Raw genomic sequence first — 18,612 nt, 5'->3', positions numbered from 1 at the left:
TAGCCATGCCGACAATTTCTTTTGAGGGTTGTTGCATATTATATTGTATCAAAGCAAGGACATGGAATGCATGATTTCTCTTAATAGGTCGGTCAACAACCATAGTTTGGATTAGCTAACTAGGATTGGAATGTCAACAATGAGCCGTAGAGGATGGTGTACACTAAATGTATGGGGTAGATGAATCTGGCATTGATGTTGTTGATAACAATAGTGGCAATTACAATGAATTACTATGCTTGTGTGTTAGGTATGCATAAAATGATGCATGATTGAGGAGATGGATGCTAGTGAAGAAATATTGTCATATTCTTGTTTGCTTTGATCTTGCCTTTTGCAGCCAAAAGATCAAGACCTACATATTCCATCATGAGTTGCTTTGCTTTTCTTGTGATTTAGGGCTCCACAATAGTCCTTTCTGAAACTTTTTCTACAACTAGTTCACCTAAATGAGCTCCAAACATGTTACCATCCATATTTGGCTTTAATGTCAATAATGAAAGATGGCTAGTGAGCGATGACTCTGCAAGGTAACCAGCAATCCCCTTGTGCCTTTCAATGGAAGCCAAATCAACAAGAGTTTGTCCATCTAGGAATTTTATGGTGGGATATGTTTTTAATCCTAGAGTTGCACCACAGCAAGAAGTGCTACAACCATTACCTCCCTACCACAATGTGCAACCCAATGAAGAGCAGTCCTACCCCATGAGTCTTTGAAGTTTATATTCACCCCAGTAGCCAATGTCGGTGAAATAATTCAAGTATAACCAAGTGTAGCTCCCATGTGCAAGACTCCCAATCCATGTTCATCAAGAACTGGTGCACCTTTTCCACCACTTGATGCTCTTTTCCTAAGCCAAAGGTTTAGTTTTTCCTTCAACAATTTTTGAATAAGCCGCTCCCTCATCAATTTGCAATCTCTCTTGCCTAACCATCCTTATGAACAATACAAGGGAAGCAAAGAGTACGCAGAGGACTAGCTTGAAAGTGATTCAACCATATGAGGTTGGCATGAAATGACTTCTTTAGCAAGCTACTGATTGACTCCAGACTTACCGTCTACAACAGGTTTTACACCAAAATGGATCAGGCCCAAACCTGTTCTTTTAGGCTTTAGATGTTTCGTAAGATGGAGCTAGTTGAAAAGATCCACGACCATCTTTGAACGCTTGTCTTTCAGCATCTAGTTGTTTGGCCTGAGGTTGTAGGTGCTCAAGCAAACCGTGGACTAGCAAACACAGAAGGTCAAGGGTTGGCCATAGGTACTAGACAAGTTCTTCAAAGAAATGCAGAAAATGTGACTACACACCTGGAAATGAGGTACAAAACCTATCAAGAGAATGACATGTACACTTTCTCGAAAACAAAGCCTTCTCTAAAGGTGAGCTCCTAATAGGCATATGAACATATTCCTTTGCATCCTTTTCAACCACAGGAAATGCAAGACCTTCCAACTCAACAAACTCCTCCAAAAAAAACTTCTTACAAGAGTTCAAGTCATGGTCAATATCACATTCAAGGTTGAAAATATCCTTTGCAGTTCTATAGTAAGATAACTCCATGCCATTTTGAAGAAGAAAGTCTAAGATTTGTTATGAGGGAGGGAGAAACCTCTGTGATCTGAGACAATCCAGGAATCATCAATGGTGACTTGCCTTTGACTGGAGACTTCCTAGGCATTTCCACACTTGTTGCTGAACAAGGGGAGGAAGCAGTGGGAATTTCAGGGGAGAAGGCAGGACAACTAGAAGCCCTTGACCCTGATGACAATCTTCTTTTTTTCCTATTAGGGGTGACCTGCTCTTGAGAGCCTACAACAACCTTTGGTTTAGACATGAGTGAAAGCACGATACGATGCGAAAGGGTGCACCCGACCTCATGAACAATGCCTCCTTGCTTCGTATGGGGGGATCCATGATACGGCATGAGAGGATGATCCCCAAAACAATGAGGAAGCCTGCTCGCTTCATATCAAGGAGTGCATGATACAGTGCGAATCAATAGATTGGATGACACTTGAAAACAATCCTCGCTTTATATCATTGAAAAGTAGAAAAGCATGATATGGTATGAGAACAAACGTAAAACAACAGGAGGAGCTCAAATCTAGCTAGGCTTGATAATTTGCTAAAAAAACCAAACATGCCTAATTATGTGTATATATAGACAAGGACAGGGATTTGCCATGTGGACAGCCACATGGGTGGCCCTTTCAAACCCTAGCCAATTATACAATGCCATGTCTCACCTACCCCACAAGTATAAAAGATTGATGCCGGATTACCTGGCTCACTTTTCACATCTATGACCGTGAATGATGATACAGAGCAAGTGATCTCTTGCATTGCAATGCTCTTTTACCATCCTGTCATATCAGTTAATCCCATTTCAAGGCTAAAAGAGTTGCGCTTTTCAGGATCCGAAGCAAAGACACGATGTGAATACGTTCGGTGTGTTATCTCAGTTTGCCTTATTCGTTCCATATCTAAACTTTCTTTGTGCATCTTGTTCGATATCATTAGTCTTTGCACCGCATGCCTTGCGAGTCACCTTCTAGAAATCTGCAGATACGGCACAAGTAGACAACCTTCAATATAACGCTTGAGTGCATTCGTGCCGTATCTGTCATTCACAAAAATGTCAAGCCGAATGAGTGTTGCTTTGCATCGTATGCCTTGCAAGTCAATTTCTATCTATAGATACGGTGCGAGTAGACAATCTTCAATATAGTGCTTGAGTACATTCGGGCCATATCTATCGTTCACAAGAACGTTGAGCCGAATGAGTGCTCTTCACGCCATATGCCTTGCAAGTCAATGTCTATCTACAGATATGGTGTGAGTAGACAACCTTCAATAAATTGCTTGAGTGCATTCACACCATATCTGTCATTTGCAAAAGCGTTAGCCAAACGAGTGTTCCTTTGCGCATCTTGTCAGACCATTAGTCTTCACGCCGTATTAGCCATGCAAGTCACCTTCTCTCTACATACGACGCGAGTAGAAAACCTTGAATATGTTACTTGAGTTTGTTCATGTCATATATGTCGTTAGCAAAAACGATGTGAATGGATGGCGTCTGATTTGGGTCTTGGCATAGCCAGGATGTCTTGAAAAAGGGGAGTCATGGGCTTCCCAAAGTATCTTCTGCTTGAGTGATTGGCTTACCGATATACATAATCTTGTTCTGTAGTAGACAAGTCCACTATTGATAGAGAATTCTTGATACTTTGTTTGTAGCTTCGGGTCCTGATCCTTGATAGGGATCTCCCTTAGCAATTTATGATAGGTTGGGTCATGGCATGCCTGTTCTCTAGCTAGCTCAAGAATTGGGTTGTTTGGCATGGATACCTTGTGGGGCTAGAGATCTGGTTGTTGATGGATCTTGCAAAATCTGAGAATTTAGAAATGCCTTGCGAACTGAGTGCATCGGCAACTACATTCTCCTTTCTAGGCCTGTATCAGGATGGCCTACTAAAAGAACATGTGGAACAAATATTTAATGGAGCATAATGAATTGTATACACACTCTTCTCAACCTTATTACTCCTAATTCAGTGGTCTCCACTGCAATGATTGGCACAACAACAAATGATCAGTATCTATGGTTTGTGGGATGCTCAGCTTTGATGTCAAGTTGAAAATGTTGGCCCTTCTCTCTGAGACGTTGAAAAGAATTGCATATACCCCTGGATAACTAAGCCTTTCATACGGAACTAAACCTTTAGGGGATATTCTTGCATTGCTTGGTTAGCAATTCAAGGCACTCTCTTACTACATGACCGCTTATGAAATGCAAAAAGGTGCTATCTACTAGGACAGTAGGGTACATGGCTAATATCCACTAGGACAACAGGGTACAACTGGCTTTTTGAGGGCATCACTCATAACATGATTTTTTGCTTCTCTTAGAAGCCTTTGTTTGGGTCCAAGCCTAGTTTCTAATCAGAACAAGAGAGCTCAGACATAAATATTGAACTCAAAGTTCTACAATTGTTGATGGTGGTAATGAGAAACATATTCATCCATAAGGGGAACCAACTGAGGGATGCTTGCATGGAAAGGTGAAATGAAGGAAGCAAGTTATCACAGCTGCTACAAGGGATGAGTTAGTGCATTGCAAATTGAGGGTTTACACTAGACCCATAGACTCGGCTCAGAATTGGAAGCATATCACTTCCAAATTGGCTCAATAGGACAAATTACTAATGGTGCATTCTAGAAGAAGAATGTAGACCATGTTGTAGTGGCATGAACTGGTGTATCCACATCCTTGGGATTAGAATCTCATCAACGAAGCATATTTCCACTTCAACTTCCTTGATGCCATTGGTGCTTAGCAGTGGTACTAGTTGTGGTAACAACAATGGCAACAGTTACTATTAGTTAAAATTGCAAGCACCAATGGTAGGAAAACTTCATCAAAACAACCATGGTTTATGATGCAAGAGACGTCTTAGCAAGAGTATTATTCACATGGTCAAGTTGATATGGTCTATATTCAAGAAGTTAATCTTTAAGGCAAGATTTCGTAATATTCCAACTCAATAACCAACTCTATTGAGTGCTTGAAGGAAGCTTAATGTATGTGGATGAAGCAATATGTCTATTTCAGATGTTTGTATTTAACATCCACAAGATTTGATTAAATATCTCAATATTGCTAAGGAATAAAGTCCATGCCCACAAAGTGGCTAGGAAAGCTTTTAAGAAGCTGTAGAAGCTTTTGTTTTTCAAATTTTACATTGGATAAATCTTAACCTTTTTAAAATTCCTACAATTGGATTCACATTTTGAAAAAAAAGAACATTGTGAACCATTTTTCTCCAAAATCATTTTGGTCTATCATCTACAATATGATATCCCAAAAGGATAACAATGCTTTCACTATACCCATTTGCATCGGATAAAAAGCATCAAGAAAAGAAGTCCTAGTGTATAACCATACATAGCAAGGCCATACAATAAATCATCCTAAGAATACCCTTGTCTTACTAAGTTACCAAGAACTCAAGCATTTAGTAATTCAATGCCTACTCTATAAGGGAAGTTTCATTAATAGACATAATACATGACATCTAACCACTTTACCCCAAAACCCTTCTTTTTTTAAAGAATGCAGTCACAATCATATTTAAAAAAATGAGTAAAGATCTTTGCAACATCCTTCAAGATGATTCAAATTTGACTTCTTTAAGTCAAGGCTCAAGGCCATTTCCAATGTCTACATTCTTAGAAATTTAGAGGCTCCTTTAACTCTATTATTCTTAATGTACCATACCTTCTAAATAACTACTACTTTTATGAAAATCCATAAGGACCATGCTTCTCATATCACATGCTCACTATCCTTTGGCATTGCTTGCTTGCCATTAACAGGTGAAAATGGCCTTCTCAAATTTCTTCCAAAGTGTAAAGAAGGACTAATCTAACAATGGAAATGAATAGGAAATCAAATTATTCTAAGCCACACACAACATGAAATGTAACAAATTGAATTACAAGCATGGCCATGCCATGGAACATCTTCTATTACCATGCATGTAGCCATGAGCTGTTAACCAAGTACAAGAAGATGAAGGACAAGAAGGATAAAATTGTGATAATGCCAAAGAATGATGCTACATTAGCACTTCTTGCCCTTTTATACTAATTCCTATAGCCCTCTTTTCTCTTGGCTCAAGTATTTACAAGGTTTATACTTGGAAATAGGCTTCAACTCTCATGTTGATAATTTGCTTCATTACAAATCATCCCCTCTCCTAGAGATGTTTTGTCCTCAAAATTAAAGATAATGAGGTAAAAGGCAAGTTGTTAATGATGCAAATTTTGTTGATGAAGATCCATAAGCATGTGGAAGCACTTTGTGTGAAGAAACACCACAATGAACTTGAAACATTGAATTGATTGCTTGCTATTCAAATAGGGCTACCTCAGTATAATTGCCATAACTTTTAACTGGAGTGTCCAAGTTCAGTGTTTGAAGTGTAGATATGAAATACACAACCTGAGACATCATCCCATACCATCAAGAACACTTTTTGATATCATTAAGGCAATTTAATGAATAAAAGTATTTTAAAACAGCAAGTTGTCCCTACACAAACTATCATCATTCATCTTGTAAAAGCCATGGAAAAGCATCCAAATAAGAAGAGGCTTGCTAAGTGGACTCTTCCATAGGTAGCCCCTTCCATTTGATCAAAATTTAGTGAGAGTTTGGTTCCTAAGAACCTTTTCACGCTTCCCAATAATCTTCTTAGGTTCATAGACAATCAGTCCATCTTCATCAAGCGGTGGAAGCTCTTCAATAACTTGTACATCTTGCCCAATATACTTCTTCAATTGTGATACGTGAAAAACATCATGTATGCAAGTAGTTGAAGGCGATTGGAGCTTATATGCAAGCTCTCCAATCTTTTCCAACACCAAATATGGGCCATAAAATCTGTGAGCCAACTTGTTATTTCCACCCTTAAGGGATGAATAATGAGTCTTGGGCACCTTCAAGAAGACCCAATCTCCAATATCAAACTCCATGTGCCTCCTTACATCTTGTGCCTTTTGTATGTTTTCTTTACATTGCTTTATAAGCATCTCCATTTTTTCTAACTCATCCTTCGCTTGTGGATTCAGATCTTCATGAAACATGGCTGAATGAATTTGAACCTTGTATCTATAGAGTGCTTCAAAAGCAGCCATCCCAATGCTCATATAATATGTATTATTGTAGCAAAATTCAGCAAGGTGCAGCCAATTATCCCAAGATGATTGTGTGTCATGACAATAATGTCTTAAGTATACTTCCACCCATCAGTTAACTCTTTCAGTTTGACCATCAATTTGAGGGTGGTAAGCGGTACTTGGGGCAAGAGTAGTACCCATGGAAGTAAACAAACCCTTCCAAAAATTTTCCATGAATCTAGTGTCTCTATTCAACACTATCCTCAAGGGCATACCATGTAGCTTGAACACTCCTTCCATGAATTGGTCGGCTACTTGCTTTGCTGAAAATTGTGTCTTGGTTGGAATAAAATGGGTTGATTTGGTAAGTCTATCCACCACAACAAAAATGTTATTCCAACCGTACCTTGTGGTAGGGAGTCCCGTAATGAAGTCCATTGAAATGTCAATCCATTTTCCTTGTCATATGGGCTAGGGATGAAGGAGACCGGCTGGCAATAAAGATGAATCTTTATTTTATTGACATTCCAAGCAATGAGAGACATACTCATTCACATCTTGCCATAGGCCTTTCCAATAGAAACTCTTGTGCACTTTGTTAAAAGTATTAAAGAGACCAAGATGACTAACCAAGGGCGAAGAATGCATTTCTTGAAGGACTTTCAGTTTAAAGTTGCTTTGAGGGATCAAATAGACATTTCCCTTGCACCATAAAAGTCCATTATGCCATTTGAAGTTTGGATATTTTTCATTTACCCCTTGCTATAATTTCTACATTATTGTGGTAGCATGCTTGTATGTCATTTATCCAATCTTTATATATAGTGGAGACGGTAGATACATTACATGCCCATATCCTAAAGAGTGTGTCCACCACTACATTGTCTTTTCTAGTCGTGTATGCTATCTCAAAATCATATGATTGAAGAGGAGACAAGTTAGGCTGAGAAAGAAAATACTTCAACACCCTATGGCCACTTTTCACCTTAAAGTGACTTCCATAGAGGTAATGATGCAATTTTTTTACTACATGTAGTATAGCTAGCATCTCTTGCTCATATACATGCATTTGTCTCTCTTTTTCATCAAATTTTCTACTCTCATATACAATGACACCATGTTCTTGGGCTAAAATGGTCCCCCAATCCTCTCCCACTAGCATCCACGTAGATCACAAAGACCTTAGAAAAGTCAGTATGACAAACCAATATAGGTGTTGAAATGAGGAGTTACTTCAGCTCATTGAAACTTTTATTGGCTATTTCATCCCAAAAGAAAGCTTCTTTCTTTAATCTATCAGTCGATGGTGCAGCCACATGAACATAATTATTGATAAATCTTCGGTAAAAAGAAGAAAAACCAAGAAAATCCCTCAATGAAGTAGTATTTGTTGGAGTAGGCTAATCTTTCATACATTGGACCTTTTTCGGGTCAACCTTGATGCCATTTTCTCCAACAATATGTCCCAAGTATTCTACTTCTTTGACCATGAATGTACATTTGGTTGCTTTAGCAAGTAACTTGTGACTTCTCAATATGTCAAAAACTTCTCTAACATGTTGTAAATGCTATTTTTTGTCCTTGCTATATATCAATATGTCGTCAAAGAACACCAAAATTGTCTTAAACAAAAATGGCTAAAGTATTTTGTTCATTAAAGCTTGGAATGTGGCTGGAGCATTTGAAAGACCAAAGGGCATAACCATGAAATGATACAATCCCCTCTCGGTTCTAAATGCAATCTTGTATTCATCCCCTCCTCCATGCGTATTTAGTGGTATCCCACTCGCAAATCAATATTTGAAAAGACCTTGGCATCCTTCAATTCATCCAAGAGATCATCAATCCTTGGTATTGGATACCTATTTTTGATAGAGGCCTTGTTCAAGTCATGATAATCTATGCACATGCGGAATGAACCATCCTTCTTCTTGACTAAGAGAATGGGAGAAGCAAAGGGAGATTGACTTGGTTGTATAAGACCCATTTCAAGTAGCTCCTTTACTTGGCACTCAACTTCTTCTCTTTCCACCTTTGAAAGGCGATATGGAGGCTTATTGATAGGCTTAGTATTTGGAAGCAAGTCGATGGGATGATCCACTTCATGCTTTGGAGGAAGAGAGGAAGGTGGCTGAAATAAATCATCATACTCTTCCAACAATTTACAAAGACAAGGATCCATATCTTTTGAAGTAGTAGAGGGCTGATTTGAAGAGGGTTGATCCTCATCAATCTTTGATAAGAGGAGAGCAAACATACATGCCTTTGCATTGATCTCTCTCTTAATATTCTTGGGTCTAATCACCTCTAGCTTCTTCTTCTCAATTCCTTGAAGAATAACTTGTTGTTTATGCCATTGAAATTCCATTTGTAGCCTATTCAAATCCATGGCAAACCTGCCAATACTTTTTAGCCAATTGCAGCAGCCAAGTATAACATCAATGGGATCCATCTCCAAGGCAATAAGACTCACCGAAGTGGTATAAGATGATGATAAAGTGATGGGAACATTAGAACAAATCTGATTACTGCTCTCATAAGATCCATTTGCCACTTGGATTCTTAGTGATGAAGGCATTTCTTGAGTGTACAACTTTGGTCCATCAAGAGGCCGTGTATTAATGAAGCTATGTGTACTCTGGTGTCGATAAGAATATGGGCAATTCTTCCATTAATGTAGCCTTTGAGGTGTAATGTATTGTCCCCTTTGGAACCATTCCATGCATCACGGGAGATAGAAAAAAAAGCTTTAATAAATCCAAATTTGTCCAAGGATCATCCATGTAGTAACCACCTGGATCGAATGGAAAACCATCCATAGGGTCATAAAATTCTTCATCATCATCATGGTCATGCGTCTCCTCAAGAGTAGGTAAGCACTCAAGCCAAGATAGATTGCTTTCATTTGTCTCAACATCCAATTCCTCTTCAAAGATCATGCTCACTTTGACATTCTTGGCTTTGCATTTTGTCTTTGTGGTCGGGAGACCATTTCTCCCCACATTTGAAGCATAGACCTTTCGCATATACCTTTCACATATAAGTCCTTCAGCTTGTCATTAGACACATGCTTTCCTTGCACCATAGGAGCTGAGTTTTTGCCACCTATTTTAGTCCTCTTTCCCTCTGATCTATTTTCAGCATTAAATCTGAAATTGCTGCCCTGTTTTGATCCATAAACAGAAGGAAATGTAAAAATCTTGTTGTAGAATTTGTTGGCTTCCGTCCTTGCTGAAATTCAGACTTTGTTTGCCCATAATTTGTAGCTGTTCTAGTGGACTCGTTTGGCTGAAAATATTGCCATGTTCTTTGCTGAAAACTCTTATATTTTTTACCATACCTTTTAGCCAATTGTATAGCAGCTTGTAAAGAGGATGGTTTCATAGCTCCCACTTCCAAAGATAGAGAAGATTCAAGCCCAAATATATATTTATTCAACTTGGCATTGTTGGATACTCCATCCACATACATGGAGAGGTTAAGGAATTGGTTAGAATAATCTCTAATTGTTAATCCCCTTTGCTTAAGAGCATACCACTTCTTCTCTAACTTCTCTTTTTCGATAGAAGACATGAAAACTTCAATCATTGCCCTCTTTAATGTATCCCATGTCAAGAATTCATTACCAATCCTTGATATCTACCGCCACCAAGTGTGTGAATAACCCTTCAAATGTAGGGCTACAAATTTTTATCTTGGCACTCTTTGGTCTAGGATATAAAGAGAAATACATCTCAAGCTTGTCAAACCATTCTTCTAATTCGGTAGGGGATGGATTTTCACCCTTGAAATTAGAGATGGTTATTTTCTCATTGTATTCCTGCTCATATTGATGAGATTAGCCATTATTGTGTTGTTGTCCATTAAAGTTTGGACCAAAAGAATTTTGCTTTTGAACATCGTTACTCCATGTTCTATGAACATATGGTTGTTGTTGTCCATGAGTATGTACAAACCCACTTGGTTGATTAAATTGTCCTTGTGGCAAAAAGAAAGAGTTGCCAACAACATGAGGTTGTCCATAGACTTGATGTACATACATTGGAGAGTATATATTTGTTGTGGCATTCATTGGTGGTTGATGTCCACTTATTTGATGAGGCCAAAACCGATTTGAATTAGGACCTTGTTTAGAAGGTTGATTATTTACGTGATTATTGTTGACTTGATATTGCTGTCCAAAAGAATTTGGAGTTGAATTCACATGACCATGTCCATTGTAATGGTGCTGTCTATGAAAACTATTACCACCACTTGCTTTGACCATGATAAGACTTTTGTTCTTTAGCTTTCTCTTCATGTGTAGATTTAGGGATAGTAGATTGATGTCCATGAAAATACTTGTAAAAAGGATGGCATCCATGTATGTCATCATCAAGCCTTGAGTTAGCATGAGTCTTATCTTCCAAATCCTATCCATGAGGGCTAGTGTAAGTCTTGGGTTGATTAAGGGACTGAAATTGAGGTTGAAAATGAGAGGGCTGAATTGATGGCTCTCCAACTTCATAGTGTCCAACAACCTTGGGAGTTGTGGTCTTTGCTTGTTCTTGAACAATGGGAGGACTTGGAGCATTTGGAATTGCTGTAGGTAATATCCTCTCACTCAAGAGAGCCGCAAGCTTGTCAACGCCCGACTTCATGTCCTTTATGTCATTGGAGAGTTGTTGAAAACTGTTAGAATCAGTAGAGACATGAGTAGTGCCAACCCCATTCACTTGTTTGTTTACTGCAACATGTGTTGAACTTATCTCTAGCTCCTAATTATCATGGTTCTCATGGTAAATAGCCTCTTGTGAAGCTTCACACTCTTTATCCAGCTGATAGTCCCTTAAACCTTCATTGATGGTATCCATAATGGGTTCCTTTTATTTTTAGCCATAGGTGACGTCTTATCCTGGGTATACAGCAGAAGAAAAACTCAAATATCTTGAGCTCTAATGATCCAAATGACTAACTTTTTGGCTCTGTATAAAGCTTAGGATGTTCCCTTTTAGATGAGCTATCAAGTATTGAAAATGATTGAGTACAAAAAATTATGTAGACAATTTATTGTAGATGTCTGGAATTTCCTGCAACCTGTGAATGCTCTGTTTTGGTCATTTAATGACTTGTACCATCAATTTCATGCATGTACAAACTATGTAGACCTGCAAAGGAACTCCATACGACTAGAAAACTGAGAATAACCTCTGCAAGTAACCAAAGGATTGAATAATCCCACTGTAAGCTACAAAATAAGGATCCAATCAATGGGACCTTGTTTGCATACCCTGTTTCAACTCTTTATTATTGACCCAATTTACAAACCTCAACCAAAGTTTACTTGCATTTTGTCCATCTCTCTTCATTTTTGGACCAAAATTGAGCCACGATCTGCTAAAATTGACTGGAGCCCACCATTATCCACAAGAACCTCTATCTTAGTCACAGTTTGTGATAGATCTCCATGTCAGACCACGGCTATGGAAGCATTGACTGCTGTGACTAATTTTAACTGTAATTTTCACTCCCTAGTCTCTGCAACTAGATCTAATGCATGAAAATGACTTCTGACATGATCTAAACTAATGCTCTGATACCAATGTAAAGAAGAATTAATCTAACAATGGAAATGTACAAAAAATCAAATTATTCTAAGCTACACACAGCAAGAAATGTAACAAATTGAATTACAAACATGGCCCTGCCATGGAACATCTTCTATTACCATAGCATCATGTAGCCATGAGCTGTTAACCAAGTACAAGAAGATGAAAGACAAGAATAAAATTGTGATAATGTCAAAGAATGATGCTACATTAGCACTTCTTGCCTTTTTATACTAATTCCTATAGTCCTCTTTTCTCTTGGCTCAAGTATTTACAAGGTTTATACTTGGAAATAGGCTTCAACTGTCATGTTTTTTAGCTCTAACTGAATCTAAGCTGCAAACCTTGAGCCTAACCCTCGTGGAAGTGATCGAATTTGCAAACATAAGATCAAGAACTTGGCTAGTAGTGAGCTTGCACAACCATGCAATGTACCACAATGCCTAGGCTAAGACCAATCCATTCTCTGAAAAAGAGCAAAGTTGATGCTCTTTACCTTGCTTGTTACCCTTTCCAATCTCGAGCCACCTCCATCTTTAAGCATGGTAGTCTCAACCTACTTTATCATTGACCAATTCTTGTTGTCCACATAGTTTCACACAAAGGAACAAAACAAAGTTTCCATTCTTCCCTAGTTGGTCTTGTTGAAGGGAAAAAAGCACTCACGAGCATGACATAGGATTACATGGTACATTTGATTGTTAGCAAAGTGCCATTGGATCTCCACTCACCCCCAAACATGCACTTTTACTTGTATTCTCAAGCCCACCTTATCATTGGCCATTTCTTCTTGCCCCCATAGTTTCGCAACAAGGAACAAAACAACATTTCCACTTTCCTATGGTTGGTCTTGTTGCAGTGAAAAATAGCACCATGAACATGGCATGGGACTACATGATACATTTGATTATTACCTAGGTGCCATTGGAGCCCCACTCTACCCAAGTATGAACTTTTACTTTTATTATCGTAAACAACCACTTGAATTTTGAGGCATAGTGACACCTATGCCAATGGAACCCCCAAATACCTAAATATATCACTAGGCCTAACCAACTCGAACCCAAGTTAAATTAGCCATCGATCCAATGACAATTAAGTGCCTCTATCTTGCTTGGATTGACTTTAGCTCTACATGCAAGAAAAACATATTTGTAAGCTTGAAATTAATGCATCATGAATCCTTCAACCTCCTTGAATTCAAATTGTTGTCTACAAAACATCTGTGCTGCAACCAAAACACCATATGGAAGAGGAAAATTTGTTATCAACCCTAGCTCAACCTTTGGATGGTTGACCCATAGGAGTGGTTCAATGGCCAAGACGAATAAGATGGCTAAGCTAGTCATTCTAACCAATTTAAACCAAAACCTTCACATAGGACCCCATTAATAACCATCTTCACTATTGCATTTGTAAAGAGAGAATTTACTATGTTGCAAAATCCAATGCCAAAGCCCACTATTTGCTACACTTTATTTATAAACTCCCTAGTAAGGCAATCATATGCCTTCACAAAAATCCATTTCCTCAAATAACACATACATCTCCTTTAATGATAGAGCATAACCCATCAATTTCACATTGTTCAAAATTAGGTATTGTATCCTCTGACCCAAAACAAATCTACAATCTACAAGGGATAAGATCAAGAAGTCAAAACACTTTCCCTAGGCTAAAGTCTTTGCCCTAATCTTCTATAAAGTAATAAGCATTTTGAGAGACCTCCAATTGAAACACTTCTACCTCTTCACAACTCATGGGTTATCATCATAAGGCCTCTATTCACATGGCTTCAAATCTCACCCTAGTACTTAAACCAATTTAGCATCTTGAACAGGTTGTTGGCATTGTCAGGCCGAAAGGCTTCATAGAGCTCAATCGACAATCCATTCAAGCCTCGCACCTTTTTCCTTTTCATTCTTTGCATAATAATTTCCAACTCTTCCATGTTGAAGGGTTTGCCTAACAAAAACTCTACTTGTGAGGGACCTAATGCCAACATAGCTAAAGGTTAGCTTCTTTGTCTTAGAGCTAACATCATCATTGATCTCAGGTGTCTTACTAACAATGTCAAAAGAAATATCAAAACGCCAACAATCTCAAAGTCATTAGTCTAAGCCCTCTATCATGCACTATGATTTTAGCCCACTTTTGCTTATTTTAGGGTACTGATTGACAATTACTTGGGGACTTCACCTTGTCCCATCTCACATTCACTTTCACCCTTGCAACATCAATATGAACCTATTGTTCAGCAAGAATGTAATCCTCCAATCCTCATAGTACCCAAAGCAAGACCTCATCACCCGAATCATCAACAAGAGTATTAACAACATTGGTTCAAAATCTTGCAGCCACTCACTACCGCCCAGCTATATTTCTTCCATCTCCCTTGGAGAAAGAGGTGACAACATCAATACATCTTTAAGGTTAAACATAGGTTAAGATGGTGATGGGATGTCTCAACCCATATTCTCCTCATACCGTTGCAGTGTCCAGGTTCCCAGACATGACCAAAAGGGTATTCAGCGAGCTTTTATCATAAACTCTTTTGAGTGAAAACATAACCCTCTCGCTACGACTTTATACACAAGGAACGCAAAGCCAATAATCCTTCGATAGTTGCATGTCATGAGCGTTTCATGCCTTCTTTGTTATCCACAATAAGATTCCTCCTCCAATTCGTACGTGGCAATGACACCCCGAAATGCAAGAAAGTATTTGACTGTTAGGCCATTCCAGCTAGGAGGTTCCACAACGCTTTCTTAAACTCGTGATCTTCCAATGAAGATGCCTCTGAGCCATACAATAGCTTGCACTATAGAGAACTTTCACCTTCCAACTCTTCCATTCCTAATCATTTTTAAGCCCCTCATCAACATGAAAGACTTATGACATCAATCAATTGGTTTTCGCAAAGTCCAAGGATACGATATTTACGACATTGGTGCTACAAGTACATTCAAAGAATCAATCTCATGACAAAAAGAGAGTCCAAGAAATTAGTTAGTTTCTGCAAAACTTGTCATGCGCGTTCTGCCAGACTGAATGAATGGCTTTAGGTGTAACGAACTGTTGGTAAAAGTTTGAGTTTCATTGTCTGGCTGAAGACCACTGGTCCCAATCTTTGTTAAAATGCGCTCGAACCCACCATATAGCTGCACAAAGAGGAAAAGTTGTAGGCAATCCCTGTTCTTTCAAAGCCGCCTTCATGTTTTCAAAGAGCTGAGGGGTGAGCGTGCCATTATATGATTCTGCATAACTTCGAAGAGCCTGCAGGAGGAAAAAGGTAATAATAAGAACAAAAGGCTTTATGCAGCTTACATAAGTGTCTCTGTATAGTAAGACTACATAATATTACCAATAAGAAATTTCTTGGGAACCATACTCCAAAAAAATGAAAAGATACAACCAAACAACAGAGCTTAAAATCGAAGAAAAAAGCGGTAGGAGCACTGAAAAGAGCTTCCGACATACAATTAAAACAGCTTATGCTGCTTTTTATGCTGCTTTCCTACCAACATATTGTCTTTAAATTCGTACATTAACATAATTCTGGAGGCTAATGCTCTCATGTGCTCATGATTCAACATATTTCATGGCAATTCACTTCCCGTGTCCTACTACTCATTTTCACCGCGAAGGCAAGGAAGGACAAATCAAGGAGCAAAGTTAAACATGTAAAACAAATCCTGTGTCAAGTCACAACCAACTGCGCTTCAAGTTTCCAAAACAGTATTATAAATTTCTGATTTGTGTAACCATGAGAGAGGTAATACCTTGGTGCAAATGTCTGCAATTACGTTCTTAGCCTCTGCGGTGCTGTTATCTTTCCCAAGCTCTACAATGAGGTCTTGTCGAAACTTGACCGCTTCCTGAAATGAAATGTCAACAAAAACAATAAACCACCGATGATTGATGGCTGAAGAGAGGGTCTAACGCAAAATAATGCACATATCAGATAAGAGAGAAGGCGTCACAAAGGGATAAAGCTTAAATGTCTAAAGCTATCGTTCCATAGCAAAAGCACGACTGAATCCAAGTGTGCAGAAGGACAGATAACACAGCGACAAAAAAGCTCTGGAGTGGTTTCTACGATTTAGAGGTAGTGCATTCCTCTCCAATCAAACAGTCAAGCGAAATGACATACGACAGTGCAGCATAATAATGTTCTGGAATTGCTGTTGAATTGCCACACCACATGATTTTACGCTGATTGCTTTAACAATTTAGGTCATGATCTCACATTCAACAGGCACCAATGTGACACAATACTCATATAACAGATCAGACACAGCATAAACCTCGGTATAGGAGCAAACAAAGCAGAACAGCGTATAAATCATAAATAGAGACATTGAAAGAAAAAATGCGTGCTAGCCTTCAGATTTTAGTTTAAAATGCGCATCCATAGGACATAGCCTCTGCGTGAGACAGAGACACATCAAAGCCAAAAGAAAGCTTGCTCAGGCCAAAGAGCGGAATGCATACCATCTCTGCAAACTCGGAGGAAGCACAGACAGTAGTAAACTTGGCAGCTTTCGATTCCGCGAGGCGGCGAGGCTTCCTGACGAGCAGCAGACTTCTGCTGCTGGCGAATCCGTCTCTCCATGCGACCAGGGAAGAGCGAGCAGGGACTGTTGCCGTGCGTCCATGACCAGTGAGGCCATTGCATGTGCCTTGTATCACGGCAGACGAAGAACAGGCTGCCATTCGCTCGCGCGCGGGCTCTCTCTCTCTCTGATGATGAGTGTAGGCACACAACAAGATATTTCCTTATCTGATATTGTGGATATATGCTTTCGCAAATATCAAGCATCTCACTTTCTATGCTAATGTGGCAAACTATAGAATGCTATTTGGTACTTTGACAAAATACCACAACAACATAAGTTGTTTTAAATAATGCGTTTATATTAATAAAAATAGAATATTTATAAAGCCTTATAGAAAAGGTTGTTTCTAGGGCTTCCATCTTTGGCCTTGTTCAAGCTTTTATAGAAGACCTTATATATCTTTTCAAGTTTCCATCCTTTTTGGATGATCGGCATTTTATGGCCAAGCTCAGGGAGGCTTGGCATTAGAATAGGCTTGAGGAAGCTAATCCCATCAATAGATGGTTGGAGTGCATTGTTGCTCTCACGAGAATTTCAAAACATTATGGTAGATCAACAACACCCAAAGCTTAGAGGAGAAATACATGCAATGATATCTGGGTTAGAAATGATCCTATTAATGCTCCTAGAGAAACTAATAATTATACCTATTTGACACAATCATTGTAGAACTACAAAACATACCTTGCTGAGTAAGAGAAACATAAAGTTGAAGCGATTAAAGTCCAGCTTCAAGCTAGGTGGGAACTAGAGAGAGATGCTCCATCTTCCTTTCACTTCAATTCATTGAAGGAGAAAAGATTACGGGAGATGGTTAGCTACATTAAAGATGATGATGGTGTAATTCACACTGACAAGTAAGAGATTGTAGCATTATTTCAAAAGACACATGGTCACCATTGTGGATCAACATTTCATTAATCATTTCACTATGAAAATAAGTGCAAAAATTACATGGCACAATGGATAGAATCTGAGCAAGCAGTAGAGAACACACCACAAATACAAGAAGAACAAAGACTGCTTTAACTTCAAATGAACTGATACAAATATGGCTTTGTCCACTCGTGCACTTTCACTATGAGGCTTAGATGACGATCTAGATAGATGATAGGCAAAGAGCTTAAGGGTAGCTAGAAGAACTTTAACTAGGTGAAATATACATTGACGATGGCTTTAGAGGGGTCATCCTTTTATAGCTCGAGAAGATAGTCTGGTCGGCATGTCTGACCATATTATGAATCTTTCCTAGTCGGCCAGGGAATATTCCATTTACTTGCTACCAACATAACTACTCTATCTAAGCCAGAGGCTAGATCCATAAAAGGTCACATTTTTGCCATCCGATTACAAAGACCTCATCTAACATACAAGTCAGGACCCACCCAATGTTCATGCTCACGCATGGCTTCTCCTCATAATGTGGGCCTTACAACTTAGAGCACCATGGATCATTGGTGCCACCTTACGAGGGTGGGGCATTGAGCATATCTAACAATAAGGTATTGGATTTCTTCCAAGACTACAATCCTTATCATCAACAAGGAGAAGTCTGATATTCTCACCATACCTTTCTCTAAAGATGAGTTACAATATGCTCTTATAAGGATGAAAAACGATAAATCACTTGGTCTAGACATAATTCTTGTAGATGCTTTCGTATGTATTTGGGATGAATGTGGAGAAGACTATACTTCATTTGTGATCTCATGCATAAAGTAG

General features: G+C 38.8%; 1 protein-coding gene across 1 annotated transcript; it reads right to left on the bottom strand.

Moving 5' to 3' along the window:
• Nucleotides 1–15,177: 15,177 nt before the first annotated feature.
• PRIN2 (Serine/Threonine-kinase) lies at nucleotides 15,178–17,057 on the bottom strand. The gene is made up of 3 exons (XM_087686513.1): nucleotides 16,766–17,057; nucleotides 16,054–16,149; nucleotides 15,178–15,547 (listed from the first exon to the last, which is right to left on the bottom strand). Exons 1-3 carry the CDS (start codon nucleotides 16,985–16,987, stop codon nucleotides 15,368–15,370), a joined length of 498 nt encoding a protein of 165 aa, XP_087542639.1. The 5' UTR covers nucleotides 16,988–17,057; the 3' UTR covers nucleotides 15,178–15,367.
• Nucleotides 17,058–18,612: the final 1,555 nt, after the last annotated feature.

Source organism: Lygodium microphyllum, chromosome 10 (genome assembly GCF_053477565.2).
Source record: "Lygodium microphyllum isolate KBCC chromosome 10, Lygodium_microphyllum_v1.1.10, whole genome shotgun sequence".
Taxonomy (NCBI): domain Eukaryota; kingdom Viridiplantae; phylum Streptophyta; class Polypodiopsida; order Schizaeales; family Lygodiaceae; genus Lygodium; species Lygodium microphyllum.
Note: the sequence above shows the minus strand (reverse complement) of the source record. Positions and strands in the feature narration are given on the sequence as shown.

Coding starts and splice junctions, on each gene's coding strand:
- PRIN2 (XM_087686513.1), bottom strand. CDS start 16,987: ATGGCAGCCTGTTCTTCGTCTGCCGTGATACAAGGCACATGCAATGGC. Junction 16,150..16,765: donor CCTCCGAGTTTGCAGAGATG/GTATGCATTCCG, acceptor ATTTCATTTCAG/GAAGCGGTCAAGTTTCGACA. Junction 15,548..16,053: donor TTGCAGACATTTGCACCAAG/GTATTACCTCTC, acceptor TTCCTCCTGCAG/GCTCTTCGAAGTTATGCAGA.